The sequence below is a fragment of the Falco peregrinus genome, chromosome 14 (genome assembly GCF_023634155.1).
Source record: "Falco peregrinus isolate bFalPer1 chromosome 14, bFalPer1.pri, whole genome shotgun sequence".
Classification (NCBI taxonomy): Eukaryota; Metazoa; Chordata; class Aves; order Falconiformes; family Falconidae; genus Falco; species Falco peregrinus.
Window position 1 is genome coordinate 6,349,788 of NC_073734.1, and position 20,553 is coordinate 6,370,340.

A 20,553-nucleotide genomic window follows, 5' to 3' on the forward strand; every position below is an offset into this window, starting at 1 on the left:
CCCACACGATGATAAGCCGTGTCTGGGTACACAACATCCACAATCCAGGGGCACTCTGCCAGACGCTGCTTTTAGCAGCGCTTACTGCCGTGGGCCTCGTAGGTGCCAATGGTATTTATTCATTTGTTCCTGTAATAATGGAAACGTGCTTACGGCAACAGCAGGTACGATACCCCAGTGACATCTAGTAACACACAAGATGCCCCAAACTCGCTTATACCCTCTGTTTTTGAAGGGACTATTACGGATTGGGAACAGTAAAGCTTCCTTTGATGAGTGCTGAGGTTGTATTTTGCCTGTGCAATTAAGTTTAATGTTATGAAGTCCTAACTGTGTTTTATCTACTCCCCATTAAATACTATCTTTGAAACCACTATATAGACCGGCCTGGGTCTTTTGTCACAGCTGCAAAAAATGTGAAAAGTAGTTTCTGACTGCCTGCCTTGGCAAATTATGCAGAAAAGGTGGATTAGCCAAATAACTTATATTTCTGCTTCCTATTTTTATATTTACCTTCTGCCTATTAAAATGTTTCCACCATTATCAGTGCCACCTAAAAATAATCACAAAATTGCTTCCCTCCAACTTATAGAAAAGGAAAACCTCAATGAAATCAAAACACAAGGCAGATGGTGATGAATACAATATTCTAAACTGGATTTATTTTTTCCAGACATTAATGTAATACATAAACACATTAAAAGAGGGATATAGTAACAGGCAACCCATTAACAGAAACAAAGCAAGTCTTTGAAATCTTTGTCCTATACTTACACATGAAAATGTCCCAGAAAGTTAAGTAGTTGTTAGTCAATATAGCAAGGATTTCAGATATAAAAACCCCCCAAACATCTCATTAATGAGTTTGCCATAACCAAAATGATTGTTTTGGTTTTGTTTTGTAGTGTTTGTTTTTTTTTTTTTAATTTATTTTTAGGATAAAAAAAAGAATAACCATTACTTCATGCAGTGTACAAAGGCTTTAAAATAAATCTGTTAATGCAAATGAAAGACTTACTCCTGGGGCTTTTTTTTTTTTAAAAAAACAAAAAACAAAAAACAAAACAACCAAAAAAACCTCAAGGAGCTTAACAAAATTAATTTCAACTAGTTTCTTGAATCCCTTCTTGGGACTAAAGAAGAAACCTGTAACTTTCTTGCACTCCAGAAATTTATTCAGAGGTACCTCTTTCAATACAAATATGTTCTTACAATATATCTAAGCATTCTTTAATTTGCAAGAGCTTCAAATGAAATTAAGTGCGAAAATGTTTTCTTAGTGTTTGCTAATTACTGACGTAAATAGTTGGGGAATAAAAATGAAAAAAAAAAAAAAAAAAAAAAAAAAAAAGGGTAGCTGGGTATCAACTGTACGTACACCAGACAGGAAAAAAAAAAAAAAAAAGGCAAATCTGAAATAGACGGTTACGGTGCACAAGGGAGATGTTAAAGAAGGACTGAGGAAGAAATAACAGCAACAACCAACAGTTCCCCAGCAGAACTTTACACCAAAGCCCTTGAAATCCACTCAGCAGATCACCAATAGCTGAAAATAAAGCGTGTTTAGTAGCATGTCTGGCGAGCCGGCCAAGCGGCCGTACAATAGTCACAATGATAGCTGCCTGCCTGACAATGCTGGCAACGTAAATGCTGCCCCAACAGCTGCAGCGCATCCCCACCAACCACACAGAGACGAAAAGATCCACCAGATCGTGAGCCCCTGACAGCAACAACGGGTCACGATTACAGAGCAGTAGCATCTACAGTAAATAATACATGGCAAACAAGAGACTGAGTTAGCAAAATATGTTATAAAAAAGTATAAAAGTTGTTTTTAAAAACTTTCTAAAAATTTCTTCTTTTGGGAAGGAGGAATATTAATCTGTGGCCTGGCATTACTACAATAACTGAAATGGTTGTATCAGATTGCTGGTGATCGACTTCTTGCAAATCAGAGGTGCATTTGTAAAATGCCCCAGGGTGAATGCCTGAAAGCTGGCCAGACAGTCGGGGAATTTTAATATCTGCACCAGAATCAGCTGTGTTTGTAGAGGGTGGACTAACACTTGGGCTGGAAATCTCTTTACTTGGTATGCATAGGAGAGCGTGACACAGAGGATCTAACAGACGATTTTCAGTTCAGTCCCACTGTCTGGATCCCAGACACAGTCCCTCAGCGTATTTTGGGCCTGTCTTGCTGGGGAAGGTGTTTGGTTGCATGCCTGATGAGCCACGGCTTTAAGTCCTCACCCAAACCCATCAGAAAAGGCTACGCTCATGCAAAGACATTTTGAACTTGGGGGAAAAAAATACTAACAAAAAAAAAAAGAAGATGTGAGCTATTAGCTCAGGCAAAAAAACAAGTTGTGTTCTTGAGGTTTACCGAACCCCAGTTAATCATCCTCTGTTTTTGACAGCAGACAAATCTAGTATGGGCCATGACCATGGTGAGGCTTGAGTTAAATGAAGTGGATCCCAGGTTCTACAGCCTGGTAGGGCTGGGAAGGGACTTCATCTTGCTTCAAGTTCACCTGAAGGATCCCTGCCATTTCTCCCCAACATTACGCTATTCAGCAAACCCCAAACTCGCAGTGAGCTCTATCAGTTTCACCTGCTTTGAAACCCAAGGCAAATCGTGCAGTTTCCCTCCAAATCCTCGAATCTTCCTTCAAGTTCTTCGACCAATTTTTTTTCCCCCCTCATTCTCTGACATGTTTTAAAGCCCAAGAAAACTTGTTGTGTTTAGATATGCAAAGTGCCACAACAAGGGCTGCAAAAGTCATCGCACTTCCCAGATTTCAAAGTTCACAATGGTATCAATCCAAGCCCGAGTAAACCCCATCGATTATTTAGCCACACAGTAAAGTCTTCTTCGTCTTAAGAGTACAGTGGAGTTATTTGCTCTTTGAGCTGATCCGGACCTGCATTCACCAAAACCAGTATTCTCTTTGAACACTGGTGTTCCAGAAATCTGATACTAACAACTCAAGAATGTATTGTAAATTATATTCAATGTTACAAAAATTCAAGATTTACAAAATCAAAGACCTGGTTCTTTGGGGTTTTTTTAAGCAGTTGCTTCTGAACTCCTTTGAACTGCCCTGTAACTTCACTTACTCCCCTGCCTCCCTCCCCCCCGACATTATCATCTCAGCCACAGATTCAACCTTACTTAAAAAACGTTGACAGAATACTATGTATGTGGAAATGCCATGTACCACAGAAGTAAAAGACTAAGCCTTAACATCCAGGAGAGCAGCATAACCTCTCTTGCTATATCACCCCCCTATATGGTAGGAGGTTGGGGGTTTTTTTGGTTTCTTTTGTTGTTTTTACCTTAAACATGAGCTTAATCAAAAAAACACATTCAACTGTATGTTCTCTGAGGCTTCAGAAGACGTGTGTGTGTGTCCCCATTTAAAAAGAAAAAGAATCAAGGGTAGATAGAAATGATTAAAGGGTGGTTATCCAGAAGTAGTCATCTTCCTCTATCCTGATGTTTTTTTGTTTTTGTTTTTTTCTTTTTGTCCTCTGTTTTGGGTTTCAATGCACAGACACATGCAGACACACCGGCAATTGCTTTGGGTAAGTCAGTTCCTTTGTACCACTTATTTTTCTCCTTATCATAAACCTGGACTGTTTTGGAGAAGACCGTTTCCTCCCAGCTGTAGCCTCCGAGGATATAAATCTTGCCTTCCCAAACTGCCACCCCTGACTCACTGTTTGCTTGCAACAGAGGAGCAACTCTGGTCCACTGGTTACACTGAGGGCTGTACGACTCCACACTCAGAATGTCAAAACGAGCCATGGTTTCTATGTTGTCATCGCTGCCACCGATGGAGTAGATACTGTCCTGTAAGGTGCACATGCTGTGCCACCCTCGAGCAGTGATCATCGGCCTCTTCTCCTCCCAGACATCTGTGCGGTAATCATAACACAGCAGGTTTTTTCTATAGGGGCCAATTTGGTAATCGTGGCCTCCTGAAATGTACACAAATTCCTTGTAGACTGTTCCAGCATGGCCATAGGTGAACCTAGGACAGGCAAACAAAAGCGAGCCGACTTAGGACTTAGGAATTTTATCAAGATACACAAAGCATTCAACAAGGACTGGTACTAGAGAAGAAAATAAACAGTAACTAAAGACAGAAGACTCCCTAATCCTGTTAGTTACCCAGTAACTATTCTTATTCGTACCGCTTCACCCTGCACTGCAGAGCGATAAGGTACGACAATCACTTTTTAAGGCATCCTTTTCATACCTGGTCGCTACCGAGCACTAAGGTATGACAATCACTTTTTAAGGCATCCTCTACAGTGTGTCATACAACAGAAGTAACCCATCCTGCTCTAGTTGGCATGGCCTTCACTCCCATTTTCCTGTTCCAGTGCTTGGGTTGGATCAGTCTGAGAGGGCCAGAGAGGAAAAAATCCACATCTCAGCAAGGGTTTCTATGACAGAAAGAGGAAATAATCATGATACCTCTCAGACTTACCAGTAGCAATTAACCAAGAAAAACCAACAAGAAAACTGCTGCTGCCTTCCCCTTCCACAGTTTCAGGATTATGAATCACGTTTCTTACCCACTAGTGTTCACAGCCCAGTTTATTTGCAGTCATGATACATGCAGCGTACTTTTCATGCGCTATCCATCTGCTCTACCACTTCTGCCACACAGGTGGTAACTCCTTTGGTCGCCCCAGGACACGACAACAGACCTCAGTCCATCACAGGTCAGAGTCCACGTTTGAAGTAAGGCAGAATGAGATGGCAGAACCAACGTCACGCATGCTGTTTCCACAGGGCAGAGAGAAACCCCCTTTGATCAGCTATAATAAAGCCACTAAAAACCTAGTTCTGGAAGCTGCTCTTAACTTCACACGCTAGGATATACCTGACCAAATCCCTTTGAGCTCTTAGAAGTGGAATGCTAAGGTGAGGGACAGCCCCAGTTTCTTTGAACATACCTTTCCTGCACACACTTTTTTTTTTTTTTTTTTTGAGGGGGGTGTGTGTGTGCTAAAAGATGTAGCTGCAGCACCAGCCACAGCAAAACGTCTCTCACACCGACACAAAAATCCCAAACAATTTAATACCCATAGGGCTGCAGAGCAATATACTCATCATGCTGCACTCACGAGCCTCTGCTACCCTCCTTTGTAGTAGGACTCAAGACAACTCAATCTCTACGGCAGACAAACCTACGCCAGCATTACTTTAGCCTGGAATGCTTTTGAACCATGCCTGAACACGCTCAAACCTCAATGTGGATAGAACCTTGAGCTGTTTTTATTTCACGTGGTAATAGTCTCTCTCAGCTACACAGACAGTATCATAGCTTCTTCCACACACTTAAGTGCCAAGCACTTGTGTGCCAAGGGAAAAGGGGGAATAGAAAAGAAAACCCATATTTACCCTGGAAGCACAACACTTCTGAGAAAAGCTAAAAGATGTTTATTATTCTAGATGCCTACCAAAGCTTCTGATCCCTGACCACTGTCTGAATCAGATATTTTAACAGGCTCCTGCTATAAAAAACAGAAAAATCCTGGACACTCTTGGCCTAATGCTGAGTGACCAGGACAAACCTTCCGACTACAGAGGCTGGAGCACCATCCCTGGACACCTTGCACAGGTGGCTTCAGACCTGTACTGCTTCTTAGCCACTCAGAAAAAAAGAAAGAAAGAAAGAAAGAAAGAAAAAAAAAAGAAAAAGGAAAAAAAAAAAAAAGAGAGAGAGAGGACTAAGGCATAGTTATGAGACTTTATCCAAAACGGCAACTCAAAAAATTCCACAGCTCATGATCTGCCTAACCATGGAAGCACGTAACTCGTGCTCGGTGCTTCATTTTGACATGAAATATCATGAGCACGCGCACTCCAGCTTTCACACCTGCCAGAAACGCTACAGCAGGTAGAGCATACATAGATGCTGCTCTGCCTTGTTTGTGGTCTCTTAGACAAGAACTGGTAGCGTAAGTCTCTAGTGGCACTCAGTCTGGTTGCTACAGTCTTTGCTTCTCTATATACACTGGAACAGGTCTCAGAAAGTAGACTACCTGTCTGGGAGGTGGGATGGGAAACTTAAATTCACTCCTTTTCTCAAACTGCATTAGATTTTAAACCTACATCTAACCAGCAAGCTGCCCAGGGGACGTGCAGCGCACTCCACTGCAGAGGTTGCATCAGATAACAGATAGTTATGAGGAGTCAGAAGGAGAAAAGCGCAATGGCACGGAATTCAACACAAAGCCCAGGGTTATGGTACTGCTGATAGCAATCACACTACATCTAGCATTTGGGGAGGGGGGGGGGAACCAACAAAAAAACCTGTAAGTTAAGAAAAACGTGAGTGACCTTTGCAGAAGCAGGTTAAATGTTTTCCTACACTAACTGGAAAGTGGAATTCTGTACGGGTAAGCAAGCAATAGGCACTTTCTCTCAAGCACACGTGTGCAGTCTAGCATAGACAGCTACAGAAAAAGCACTGATGCTTTTCTCTTTGCCTCAATCAATGGCTATAGCTAGTGAACAGCAATAGCTACAAGAGTAATTTGAAAGAGGCAATCGTATCTGAAACATCAAATCAATCCTCAGATGGTTATTTTCCAATATAGGGAGATTACCCATTGAAATACGCTAGAAGTGTTTCACTTTGCCTGACTCCTAAAAACCTCATCCAAAATTGCACATACTCGGCTTCCCATTAATAAAGAACTGCGTGAAACTTAATGCACAAATTGAAAACAATCAATAGAAATCCTTTCTGCAAGCCCTACGGTTTAAACAGAGGCATTTCTAAACATGCAACAGAACAGGACACTTCAATACAGTGGGGCCAGACATCCTCCAACAGAAAGCATCAAGCATTTTGGCAGTATTATATGTAAGAGTGGCCAGCAAAAGATAAAGAGGCCTTAAGGAGAAAGAAGTTTTGATTCATAACATCTGCTAGAGCCAGTCACTGATTTTGAATGACTTACCCAGATACAATGCTGCAAAAATTCAGTTTCTGACCCAGTAACACCATTCAGTAAATGCTGAAAAATCTACCATTTGTTTTCTTAAACAGAAGAACACTTGGCCTAACTCGATAAAGCTTTGGGAATCCCCTACTCCAACCAAAGTCCAGACAAGCTGTGGTTGCTTTGAATCTCAGTGTCCACCAGTTGCAACCCTGCGAGATTATTCATGACTAGCACAGCAGATGCCATCATTCCTTAACCTGTTCCAACACATTTTCTCATACAACTTTTTTCAGTTGTTTTGCCAAACTTTAACCTAGGGCCACTCAATTAACTTCACTGATGTCTGCAGCAGACTTTTTCATGGATGAGGACACACTGCACCGACTTCTGCTGTGCCAAGCTTGTCAGCCACTGCTGCTCCCTTCTGGGCTAGAAACTATGGCAGCAACTGCTCCCAAAGAGCCTGGGAAAACAGTGGGGAAAAAAAATAATATATATATATATAGGACCTCTCTGAAGAATGGGAAAGGTATCCTACAACCAAGGGACCCTAATGAGAGTCAGGCAAAATGCACTTGTTGCAGACTTGGATCAGGTCCCCCCCTTGGATAGCTTGGCTGAAGTTTTCCCCGTTAAGCATCTGCCTCAAGAAGCTGTGTTTTCTTCTCCAGTAAGACACCATTATTTCCATCAAAACAGCTCAGCTCCTTCCAAGAAAGTGGTTAGGGAAAACGGTGTGTTGCTTTGACCACGCTGGGTGCGAAGGGGTGGGGTGAGGGGGGTGAAGAAGAGATAAAAAAGAGCTTGCAAAGCGGTTCCTTAGACAAGCATGACTGTGCCTGTGTACAGCAACACGGACACAGGACTTGGCAGCAGACAGGATGCATGTGTATTCAGGGACACATCCATTGCTCTTCTCCTGAAAATCTGCACACATGGCAAACTATAAACCTTGGGAAGGAAAAAAACTAAAACTATTTTCTGGATGTTCCGAGCTGAAGCTTTAACAAATAACCCCTGAGAGTCCAACACCACACAGCTCAAACCTGAACTATGCAAGCCTACACCCTAGAACGACCTCAACGTGCCTATCACTCCAGGGAATCGTCTCCCAGGCTCTCGGACTGCTGGCTTGGAGCAGTCAGAAACAACACCAGAGGTGCGGGCAGGGACCCTGCTTCTGGTGGCCATGCACCTAAGAGGACAAAAAAATCTGCGTGTGTTCTCTTCAGAGAGAAGAAGAGAGAAAAATGCAGGAAGCAAGGCAGCTACGCTGGGACGTGCTGCCCGATCGGGCAATTAGGAAGCAGACGACTGGAGCTTCTGATTTCCTCTACGTGAGGAGAAAAGATTTGCTGCTAGAATAGGGCTGGGGAAGATGTTATTTGGGTAAAAACAGTAACTACAATCAGTTTGAGCAACAAAAAACTGTGGTGGGGAGGAAACAGAGATCACATCAAGAATATGCTGAAGGGAAGACAGGAGTAGGCAGAAGGAACTGTAGCTAGCATGCTTTCTTCCAGTCTTGAGTAGATCCCAAAATCCTCTCTCATCCTTTCTCCACTGTACGCAGACCCATCTGAAGTACATCAGGAAATGACTGCCCAGATCCCCTTCAGCAGCCCCCCACACCGGCCAGAGCCACCCCTCTCCCCCTGGGCTCAAGCAGCATTCGCTTGTACCTGCACGCAGAAAGGTTCCGTCCTGTTGTCCACCACTATGCTGATTTTTGCCTTTTGCAACCCGCATGAAGTTTTTTTGCTTTATTCCTTCCATGCAGAAAAACGGTTGTTGCTAACAACCGAGGCAAGTGTTCTCCACAAGGAGAGAGGGCCGAAGACAGAAAATCTGAAGGTACTAAGTGTCCATCAAGATCTAAAGACACATGAACGCGCAGGACAGCAGCTAAGTGGAAAAGTGGGAAACTATCTAGTTCACTACACAGCTGCACAAACACCTGACCTGGCTCAAGGGACAGCTCGCATGGGCTGAGGACAGAGCAGGCAGGAAGAAAGGATGCAGAACTATTTTTTGGGGGATGCAGCAATAACTTAAAATAGTCACTGTACTACAAGCCTAACCCTGCAGCTCAGCAGCCAGCTAAGGCAGTGCAAGTGGGGTTATGCCATAAGGGGGGACTTTTGCCTAGTCCAAGCAGATCAACTAGGCAACTTCATAAAAAATTAACACCCCCCACATCAAAATTCACTTTTAAATGCTGCAGCTGCAAAATTCCCAAAGCCAACACACAGGCAGCAGTAGGGACATGCAGACAAACAGCTGCTTCTCAGGCAGCTTACAGTCTGGTTGGCTTAAGCCAACTAGGCAAGTTCCCCCAGAATCATTTATGAGTAAAAACATCTATACCTGTTCTAAGGTGAGTGTTTTTCTAACAACAGAGTTGTCAGGTCACATCTACATAAAAGAAAAGAAAAGCAAAGCTGTGCTACAATTTCTAGGAGGTGTTACTGAAATCTCACAGGTCACCACAATTAACAGAAGGGCTTAGCAGCCGAAGATACTCTCATGCACAACTTCCCAGGGAAGACTGTGGTGTTTAGCCTCAACTGCTAGATCTGCCTATGTGGGCAGAAATAAAATAGAAGAAAAACATCCTGCTTCTGAAGAGCACTCGAGCCCAGCTGTTAGCCTGGATCAGACTCGCATTGCAGCACCTGCCCAAAATAGAACTGGGCAACAGGCTTCTGTGCCTTCACTGGCTGCCTACGGCGCTGCTGCGCTGCAGCTAAGGGAATAAGGGGAAAAAAAACCCTGAACTCTAAAATCAAATTACAAGTATCTGGTTCATGATGCCACTAAGAAAGCAAGCACCGCTGCTGAAGCTGGATGTTTCAGACATCACGAAAACACCATCTGTATAGCCAATACTCCTGTAATTTCCATGAATGTGAAATATCACTAAATCTAAACAGCTGTTTGAAAATGAAATGCTATTGTACCATGCTTACAAAGTCACCACTCAAATGCTGACTCAAAACACCAGCAATGTCCTGTGCTGCTGTTACAAGATGCACCGCAGTACTAAAGTCTCTCAACAGCGGAGCAGCTAAGTTTTAACTCAGACTGAAAGAAAGAGAGGTCACATTTACTGGGATTACCTATCTGCAATACAGGTAAAGAGGGTTTATCTGCAACAGCCAACCTGAGCAGTCAAACTGAGAGAAACACCTTACATGGCAAACAATCACACCAATGTGGCAAAGGCCAAATAAATCATAAAAGTCTTTGATCAAGATCTAAACAGTGCCTCTGAAAGCATTTAACTCGAGAAAAACATCTTAAGGGTAGTAGAAAGAAATTACAAGAACTCTCCCCCCCATCCTTCAGACATACCTCAGGACAAGGACAACAACTAAAACCAATCAAGCTGATATGAGGCACCCCGACTGAAAGAGCTGGTTGCTCAAACACTAAATGTTGATATGGTTTGTTACTTGCCGATACTGTGTTGGTTATATATTCCCTTGCTTCCCTTCTAGAAACACCCATTCATCACCTAAAGACACACAAGCTCCCTTTACAACCATTCTTCAAACACAGGAAAACTTTCCAAACATCTGTTACCTGGGCAAGCCTGCGATATAGGACCATGAATCTTTCTGAGGACTGTAGGTCTCAACTGAAGAAAGAGCCCCATTTTCATTCCTGCCACCAACAGCTACCAGCATGTCGGTAATAGCTCCCAGGTAGAAATCTACACGGCGTTGTCTCATGGAGGCAACCTGTCAAAAAAACCCACCAAAATAACACGCTGACATCTTCAAGCATCTGGTAAGCAAGCTGAGTTCAGGTATATTCATGTCTGCGGACAGGATAGTTGCTTCTTCCCATTTATTTGGAAAGGTGAGCTACTGGGCTTGACCATTATATTCATAAAATACTTTTGGTTTTCTGCAGTAGCATGTCACATAGCACTCATTTTCAAGAAAGGGGACAACAGGAAGCATCTATGGGAGAGGTAACTCTAAGTGGTTTTGTGTTACATGGGCCTCCCTCCAAAACTCTGCAAGAAGCATATATTGGATTCACTCAAACCCACAAATGAACCACACAGGACGACTGGTTCGTATAGGAACCTGTGCTGTCCGCAGGGTTTTACAGCGGGACTGGAAGTGAACAGCTGCTTCTAAGAGACACTTAGCGCAGAGACATTTGACAAGCGTCAGAGACATTTTCTTTTTACATTAGACCCGTTTTTGGTTTAGCTGTTGCTTGACAAAGATGAACTAAGCAGTCACCTCTGTACGTCCATTCTAGCATTATTCCCGCAAGTAATCTAAAAAGTCGCAGGTGGGTGCTGACCAGGAATTTCACGGATGAAATGCCCAGATCCCAAGTGAAGTTGAAAATCTGCCCCAAACCCTTTCACTGTAACTTAAGCATTCCCACAAAGGATTCAAGTAGCTGCTTGTTCAACTTAACTTGAATTTCCATTTGCAAGTGTTGCTATGTTGGCTACCCTAATGAGCCCTGTCCTTCCACCAAAAAGAAGAAAACACTCTAAACATTAAGGACTTCAAACAGAGAAATAATACAGCTTAAGTCTCACCTTTATCCACTGGTTACAGCGGGGATCATACCTATATAGGAGATTTGAAGCTGCATCCCCTCCATTGTCTCTTGAAAAGCTGCCTCCGGCTATGAAGATGAAGCCTCCCAAGACTGCAACACAGTGGTGACTTCGTCTGGCTGGGAGAGGGGTCTCTGCTACCCACTGCCCCTTCCTGGTGTCCAAGAAGCAGGTATCATCGCTCAGTTCCAGGCACCGTTCGGAAACCTCCCCTCCCACAAAGAGGAGCCTCTCCTCGCAGGTCCGCAGGGCCGTCCGCTTGTTTTGCAGCACTGGCTGAGCCGTGACGTTGTTATGATAGTTCACCGCCTCCTCTATAAACCCCTCACAGTTTGCTTCTTTGGGAAGAAGAGAGCAGACAGCAGGCTTGACTCGATGGAGGAGATCGCTTTTAGGTATCAAGGGAAAGTGAATGTTATCCAGAACCTGGTAAGCCTCGTTCTCCCTTTCCGGGTACTGGGTGAGCCACTGCAATGCAGCCTGCAGCAAGTCGTGCTCACACTCCTGCTGCACGTTGCTGCTGTCCAGGTATTGGCACAACTTCTGCAAGGAAATGTTCTGCAGGAAGTCTGGGGTGAAGGACAGCGTGCCAAAGTTCTGCAGGATGAAAGAATCAATGTAGGAGTCAAGGCGCTTCAGGTTGTAAATAGAGGCTAGCTCTTGCAGGTACAAATAGTTCTCCTCGCTCACTTCATTCTCCAGATACTCACAACAGAAGTCGACCACCTTCCAGATCTGCAGCAGGTGAGCCGTTTCGAGCACGTAGTCGATATTGCCTCCATCTAAAGACAGCTCGCTGCCATAAAGGAAATCCACCACAGCCTTGAGACCAATGTAAGAGGCTCCAAAAAGTTCAACCTCTTTTTGGTGGGCTTCTCGCATACCAATGGTGAACATAGAGTTGAAGTAGTCACTGCAAACAGCAAGGAGGTTCCGATGGGCTGGGACCCGCTGCTCATCCACCACGAGGACAATGTCACAGAAGAGGCCTCGGTGCCTCTGCTCATTCAGGCTCTGAAGAACTAGGCTAGAGTGGTCATCCCACCTGTACACCTGCAATAAACACACAGTTATCAGGCAGATGTCATCTTCACCGAGATAAATTTCAGTGTGCACAAAGAATTTTCCCATTAGATGTAGTCATAGACGAGACAGAGAAAGCTTACTCGTGCTGCACATTTATACTAAATGCTGACTTGAGACAGCTGGCAAGCAACACAGTATGAGCCCCAGCTCCTCACCTTCACTTTGAAAGGCCGATACGTAGGCTTTTGCTGCTTCTTACTCCCTGTTTTTTATCATTTACTCCTACCTCCTCCACAATGCTGCATCCAAACCTCCTCCCTGATGATTTATACAGGCACAATTTTCTGAAACTCTGCCACTCATTGTCTTCAGGACATCTTACTGACAGTTCCTTTCTTACTTGTCCCCCAAACGACTCCTTACAGAGTTCTTCTCAACTAAGCTACTTGCTCAGTATTTGGAGCTGGAGACACACAGGCAGCATTATGCCAAATTTTCATTCAGCCCATGTATTGTTTGGGTTACTGCTTACTTGACAGCTACCCCTTCTTAAATCTTTTCAGAAGTCTGCATTTCTAAGCTCGTTAGGGTAAAATCCCTCTCTTTCTTTCCACATTATTCCAGGCACACACACTGCATTCAAAAATAATAGCTGTTTATTTATGTGCAAAGCCACACATGTGGATAACTTATTCCCACGAGATTTCTACTTGCTTCCAGAAGCTGAGGTAGTTTTTGTTTTCATGAATATGACTAAATATTTTTCTTTTAAAGAAAGGGGAAAACGCCCTCAGAACATGTCCGTTAAGTGCCCTTCTGGGATCCCTCTGGTCCAGACACTCTTCCCATCAGCTCTGTACGTGCCACAGAGCTTTTGAGGCAACCACTGCTTGCCTCTTTCTCACAGCCTGACGTTACCAGTCCTAAGAAAAGACAAAATGGAAATGTTTTGTCACCCCTTGAGTGTCCTGCAGAACACGCAGCTGAAGGGGCTGGTCACCCCTGTATGTGAAGCAACACAGCTTGAAGGACTACCCTTCCGGAGGGATGGAAAGCTCGATGATACAGTCAGTTACCTTGTGCTCTCTCTTAATAAAAGCCAGGTTAAGTTAAATGCAAATACATAACTTTGATTACCAAATCTAAAACAAGCAGAGTTGCAGAGCCTGTAGGAACATGTAAGAGAAGGCAGCACATCTTTGTATCGCACCTAAGTCAGCTGTGAACAGTTCTGGCTGTAGGACCCTGGGTCTTGCCCAGCTCTACGCTGTCAGAGCGCGTTCCCAGAAGTGACACCCTGAAAAGGTCTCTCAGTCCGTTTCGACACTGAAAACGGTCACACAGATGACCTGAGGTCTCTTCAAGCCTCTCGGGCATTCAACCTTTCCTTCACCAAACTGTTGCTTCTCCTAGAAATCCTATCTGTGGCTTTCCTGGTTTCCCAAACAGAAAGCACATGATTGCTGCTGTCTGGCTAAACCATTAATGGGTTGGTTAAACCATGGTGAGACAATCTCTCTAAACACCTGGATGGGAAAGGTTCAAGTCCTAGAGCCATGGTTTTTTTTCCTCTGCACACAACCCTCACTCTACATATGCACTCTGTGTACATCATTTGGTAATTGTACTTTTATACGATGAGATAACCAGGATTAAGGTACGCGGCTCACCACTGTCCAGACATGATGGCAGCCAATCATCCTCAGCTAATTCCAACCTCGGGAGCCTGACCTCCCACAACTGCCTTTCAGCAGTCCGTGGAATAGCGACAGGCAGTCCGCCAAAGATCAAACCCAAATTAATAACCAAATGTGCTGCTCTTAGCGTGATATCCCAGTGGTTTCTCTTTAGTTTTGCTTACGCTCTTTTCTAAACAATGGAGACGCAGCTGCCAAAAAGCCTTCTGTTGGAGTAACTTTGTACGTGCAAGTGTACAGAGTTAAACCAATCTAAGTGAAGAGGCTTCAATAATTCTAAGTCTTCTGGACCAAAACTCTTTAATTTGCCTTATACTCATCGCCTCATCCTACCTCAGAACTTAAAAAAGAGATCTATGGCATAGACAAAGTAACTTCCACTGAGGAGTAAAACTGCCAGAGACCTGTAATACAAGAAAATATGGGCTTTAAGGACTGTACAGTTCTTTATCTTAATTTTTCTGAGGTTGAGAAATGCTGATCTCATACAGGAGCCCAAGCAGAGACCAGGGGATGGAGCAGGTGGCAAAGTACAAACCACGCATTTGAGGCAACTGTGATAAAAAAATCGTGGATGAACAGACAATAACCTCTTACAGCACCCTCTTCTGAATCTCATGGGGACTCATGGGGGACAATTACTGGATTAAACCAAAAACATATTCTCTCTCATCTCTGTAAATTGGCTGATCATTTCTCTCTAATATTCTCTAATACCACCATCGTGCATAACAAGATTACACCAGAATATAAGATTTGCCAGAGATCCTTATTTACTTAGCTGGTTGTCGAGTCAGCAGCATAATCCTGACTGCAAATATGCCTGACAACTTGTACTCCTCAAATCCTTGTAGTCACGTAGAACTGCTGCTACTTCAGGAATCAAGCATAAAATCATTACGTATGGCACTGGGTGGACTCAGAATATATTAACATATTTCAGCCACTTAGCAAGTTCATCTGTTCAGTGAGCAAATATCAGAAGCTGATAGCTGCACGTTTCAAAGCCAAGACTAATTTCATACTAAACACGAACATCTTTCTCAAGCTATTTATATTTTGTAGAACAGCTTTAGCATTATCTAGTAATTCTAAATTTAACAGATAGTGACAGCTGCTGCTTAAGCAAGAAAATAAAACAATGCTGTCAAGTTAATTAATTTTCAATGTGATGAATTATTATTACATTCAGACTAAACCATTTAAATGGTAGACAGGATCAGCACTCAGGGAAGGATTATATTGGTAGGGATGCACTTAAAAATTAGTCCTAGTTATCTTTTATCAATTGTATTACAGCAGTATTTTAACTTCTTTCTGATTCAAAGATCTAATTCCTTTCAGATCATTAATGCAGTCCCACTACTCGTCAGTGATGTGCAGGAAAATGAGATCTGCCTCATTCAACTTTTTAAAGACAGATACAGGCACTGAAAAGTTTCTCTTTTCTAGCTGTTGTCGGTAGTACAAGGTACTTGCTCTGCAGCTTCTATAACCTAGTGCTCGCACTAGAACAGAAAAGCTGTTTTCACGGGTATGAAACAAAGTGAACGTAATAATTACAGCTGACAATAATGTCTTACAGATCTCTGGCCACCATCCTGATGACCTGCTAAAGAGCTACCCAAGATGGATCTCCAACTAAAAAACAGTGGATTTGTGCAGACAGAGATTCCATACAAAGAAAATTAACCTCAAAACCAAAGAAAACATCTCGAGTTCACCCGAATAACCACTGCCTGCAGGACCAGGACTCCCGTCTCGTACAAAACAAAGACTAAATCTAAAGAGTAATCCCAGCTTTGCTTCTGTAACTAGCTTGGATTTTAAGAGATGGATCAGTAGGAAAAATTCCCAAAATAAACACAGTGCATGTAACTCTGCTGCAACGATGTGGTTTTCTTTTTTAAGTTATGAGTCATGATGAACAGATGCCCATTTGCTGCTGGTTTTTTGTGTGTGGGGTTTTTTTTTAATCACTAGGTAGTAACTTCTTTATCAAAAATATTTGAGCAGGTAGGCCATTTTCATCTCTCTTTTTAAAAGCTCAGCATATTCATAGTCCCCCCCCAAGCAGCCCATCCAAAGGACAGCCTTTTCTGCCCCCCCCCCCCCCCCCCGCTTCTTGTTATTTCTGACTTGGTTTTTTTCGGCAGGCAACACAAACAGTACAGACCTTTGAGGATTCACTTATCTTGTGTGGGCGACAGATCCTGGTCTGCCTGGTCCCCTCCATGCCGGGCCGGTGTCCCCAGGGCTCTGGAACAGAAGGAGCCGTCAGCCGCGCCGCCCCCGCACCGCGCCCCGCACATCACACGGCCCAGGCCGCCCGCACACGCTCATCTGCGGCTGGAAAGCGGTTCGAGTTTAAAAAAAAAAAAGTATTTTTTGTCGCTCGCTGGCGGTGTTTTCTGGTGTGACTGACGCCGGGCTGTGTCAACGAGTCGGGGGCAGGCGGGCGGTACCGGTGCTCACCGCCGGCTCCCGCAACGGCTGCAGCGGGCGCGGCGCTACCCGGGCCGCGGCCCCTGGGCCCCCGGCGGGCACCGAGCACCGGGGCGGCCCCCGCGGCCCGGCCTCCCGCAGCGCTTGTTCAGGCGAAAAAATAAATAAATAAAAAATAAAAAGGGCGGGGGGAGGGGGAACAACAACAAAGCTGTAGCAAATACCGGGAGGCGGCGGGGCCCGGCCACCGGCAGCTACCAGGGCTCAGCGTCCCGGCGGGCGGCGGGCGGCCTCGCCTCAGGGCCCGCGGCGGCCATGGCCGGCCCAGGAAATGCCGGCTGGCGGGCGGGGAGGGACCGAGGCGGGGCGGGGAGCGGCCCGGGCCGCCCGCGGGGCCGGGGCCGGGGGAGGTGCCGCAGGGCCGGGCCACGCCGCCTTCGGGCCCCCGCCGGGAGCAAACGGCGGGCGCGGCCCGCGGGGCTGGATGGGGGCCCCGCACCCCGGGGCCGGGACCCCCGGCGGGCTCGGGGCGCTCCGTGCCGTGCCGAGGCCCGTGGCGGTGCCCGGCGCTTGACGCAGCGAGGGGACACCGGGCCGCGGTGGCTTGTCAGGGGGTGACAAGCTGCGCGGGTGCGTGTCCGTGAAGGTGCTGGCAGCCCGGTCACCGCCTCGTCGTGCCTGCCTGGGCGTGAAACCATCTGACCCCACACCTGCCTGCCCACTGCTGCAGGGCTTGTCCTCGTGGCTCAGGGCCCAGGGGGCTTAAAAGTTAATAAAAATAATAAAAACCACCTCGGTGAGCAGTGGGGCTGACCGTGCACCTCCTCCAGGGACGCAGAGCGAAGGCTTTGTACGCAGCCACCGCCCAGTCCCACTGCAGGGCAACGGCCTTCACTAAAACCATCAAGTGAAAAAGCCCAGCTCTGCTAACCCAGCGCTCCTGGATGTCCTCCGGGGGTGGCTCAGGACAGCAGAAGCCGGCAAGATCGTCTGGGCATCCAGGCTCCATCTGCTCTCACCCAGGACAGCCCAGCGTCAAGCACATCCCATGTGGTGCCGGGGCAGTGGTCGCAGGCAGACGATGCATACGGCATGGAGCAGCCACGTTCCAGCATGGGGCATGTGCCAGGGCAGCCGGGATGGGACAGCCGGGATGGGACAGCCGGGATGGGACAGCCGGGATGGGACAGCCCTCGCCCAACCCAGCCATCACCCAACCTCCGCTGCCAGCAGCAGCTCCGGTGCTGGGGCAGTAGCATCCAGCCGGCTGTGTCTGTTCTTCAGCCACCCCAGAGGAGCTGGAGATGATAATGAGTTTCTACTAATCTAATCGATTATCAGGTCTGAAGATGAGAAACATTTTTGCTAGCTCTGGTCCCTCCTGCAGCCCTTGTGACTGTGGGGACCCAGGGTAAAGACCCTCAATTCCTGGACTGTCTGAGTAAAAAAGCTACTTTGCTGACAACCCTAATGCTAACTGTGATTTGTAAATTCACAGCAGCCTCTTCCTGAAAAAAAGGTATTCTTCTCTCCATTATTTTCTTTGCTCCTACACAGAAAGGACACAGATGGAGAAGTGGGACTGGGGCCAGCCACACAGAAAAATCAGAAAGGAAGCAAAAAGGTGTGATGGCGAAGAGCCACAGGAACAAGGCACGAGCAGCGTATTTCAGAACAGCTAAGCTTCCTGGGGGGCAACGGCTGTGCAGAACCATCCTGTTTGCTCAGTGCCCCCCACATATTCCAAGACCCATCCTGAACTTCATTAGTACAGTCCAGACAGCTGAAGGTCAGTCCACATATCCAAGACTCCGTGCTGACTGGAGACATTATTTTGAGGAAGTTCATAAGTACTCTTTAAGTCCTTTCGCCTTCTCAGTTGTCTGTGCTTCCTCCCTGAGGACCCCCGTCAGGTGGACAGATGCTCCTGCCAGGCCAGGGACATCTTCCCGCACAGGATGAATAGACCCATGTGTGGAAGATGGAGGTCTTGGAAGTCCCATATGAAAAGCAAATCAGAGCTCACTGAAGCCAGAAAAGTAGGTATTTTTCTCTCCTCAGTCACGGCCTAATGAAACTGAGCACAATATTTACTCCTTCATGCATTAAAATAAACAATCCATGAAAATGTGTTAAAGACAAGGAAGATAAGCAAAGAGAAGAGGTTCGGTCCCCTGAGGAAGGCATGTATTTCTGAGGTTTGAATCTGACACTTGAAAGTGTGAGGCATGAAGCTCCTAATGAATATAATTTGAACACTCCAGCTCCAGGTTGCAGAGACCTAAGCAATGATGAGGTTTTCTCCTTCTAAAGGGAATGACATTTCAGTCACCCACCTCTGCCCTAGGAAACATCAGGAGCTGAGGAGCAAGCCTGAGGAGACAGGAACAACCAGTAGTTGTTGCAGGTATAAAGAGCAGCAAGGTAGTGCCAAAAGATGAGAAATGCCGACTATGAAAAAAAATATGTTTATGAGAAGATAATGGTCAGCATAAAGGCTTTTAAAAAAGAAAAAGCGTTCCTAAAGACAGTTCCAAAAGAAAATCAATAGAAATTCAGAACGATTAATGTGTGATTATGTTATCATCCAGAGCCTGCGGCCTACAGATACTGAGTGATTCACTCAGCTGCTGTTGTCCTACACTTGTACTGACTTCAGAAATATTTCTCGCTTCCCTATGACCTCATCTACATCACGGAGATGCACTGCAGCAGCACGCTCATGTGCTGGGCACTGACGCTACAGGGAACCTCACGTCATTCAGGACTCCCTCTAGAAGAAGATACGTGCAGGATTAGGGCTTCGCATTGGTATGGCTGTACATTATGTATCTTACGGTTAGCACATGCTCTGGCGAACCCGCTTCTTGAGCTGCCTGAAAACACTCGGTAACTGTGTGGTAATGAGGTTTCTTGCTGTTCTGACTTCACATTTACAACATATTGATGTGAAATAAATAGCGAACATCCCACTGCAGAATTTAAAAGAAATGAAATGTGATACTCTTTATCATGGAATGTAGTTTTTATTAAATTTGCAATAGCCAGCTCCCAGGTTTAGGGTAGAAACCCACTAATGCATCACGACTGGTTTTGAAAACTCTGGTCCTTGGGCACAACGTCACCTGATGACATTTATTTCGAGCTGATTTCTGCAAAGCAAACGACCTGTCCCCATTTCCGTGGGCGCAGGGCCGCAGTGCCACCTCACAGACCACCCCTCGGCCTCCGCCCGACGAGCAGCCGCGGCTGCCGCCGACGGACGCGGGTCGGGTGCCGTACGTGGAACTGGCGGCGCTGCGGCGCAGCCCGGCAGGGGGAGACCGCTCCATCCGAAAGGGGCACCCACCGCCAGGCGCGGGCACCCACCGCCTGCACACACCGGGGGCACCGGCCCGAGCTGGCACGGCGCAGCCACCCCACGGAGCCCGCCGGCGGCGCGGCCAGCCCGCACGGCCGGGGCCGGTCCCCAGCGGTGCGCCCCCAGCCGCGGGCCGCCGTGCCCCGCCGCCGCCCCTGCCTGGGTAGCGCTGCCAGGGCCGGGCACAGCCCGCGGGCCGCCCCCCGGAGCCCCTCGCCCTCCCCTCGCCTACCTGCTCCGCTGCTCCGCTACCTCCCGTGCGCCCGGCCCGGCTGCCGGCCCCGCCGCGCCGGCAGCGCCCGCTCCATCTTGCGCATCGCTGCTCGCTCCCTCCTCCTCCCGTCCGTCAGGGGCTGGAAACACATCGGGGGCTGCAAAAACACCGGCGGCCTCCCAGCGCGCGGCTGCGGCGGGGCGAGCCCCGAGCCCCGCGCCCCCCTGCCCGGGCAGCGCCCCGGCGTCGC

The 20,553-nt window shown here is 46.5% G+C and overlaps 1 protein-coding gene across 16 annotated transcripts in view; it reads right to left on the minus strand.

Moving 5' to 3' along the window:
* Positions 1-640: 640 nt before the first annotated feature.
* Positions 641-20,553, minus strand: part of KLHL36 (kelch like family member 36) — a 97,931-nt gene continuing 78,018 nt past the window's right edge. For 13 of the 16 annotated variants that reach the window (XM_055819058.1, XM_055819064.1, XM_055819052.1 and 10 more), the window contains 5 exons: positions 20,322-20,442; positions 16,460-16,542; positions 11,540-12,613; positions 10,555-10,712; positions 641-4,034 (listed from right to left, as the gene is read on the minus strand). In XM_055819058.1, coding sequence (XP_055675033.1) covers positions 3,479-4,034; positions 10,555-10,712; positions 11,540-12,613; positions 16,460-16,519 — 1,848 coding nt within the window. In that variant the 5' untranslated portion in view covers positions 16,520-16,542; positions 20,322-20,442 and the 3' untranslated portion in view covers positions 641-3,478. Of the gene's footprint in view, positions 4,035-10,554; positions 10,713-11,539; positions 16,385-16,459; positions 16,543-16,952; positions 16,977-20,321; positions 20,443-20,553 lie in introns of those variants that run through there. The other 3 variants (XM_055819066.1, XM_055819061.1, XM_027779401.2) reach the window with 3 other exon arrangements.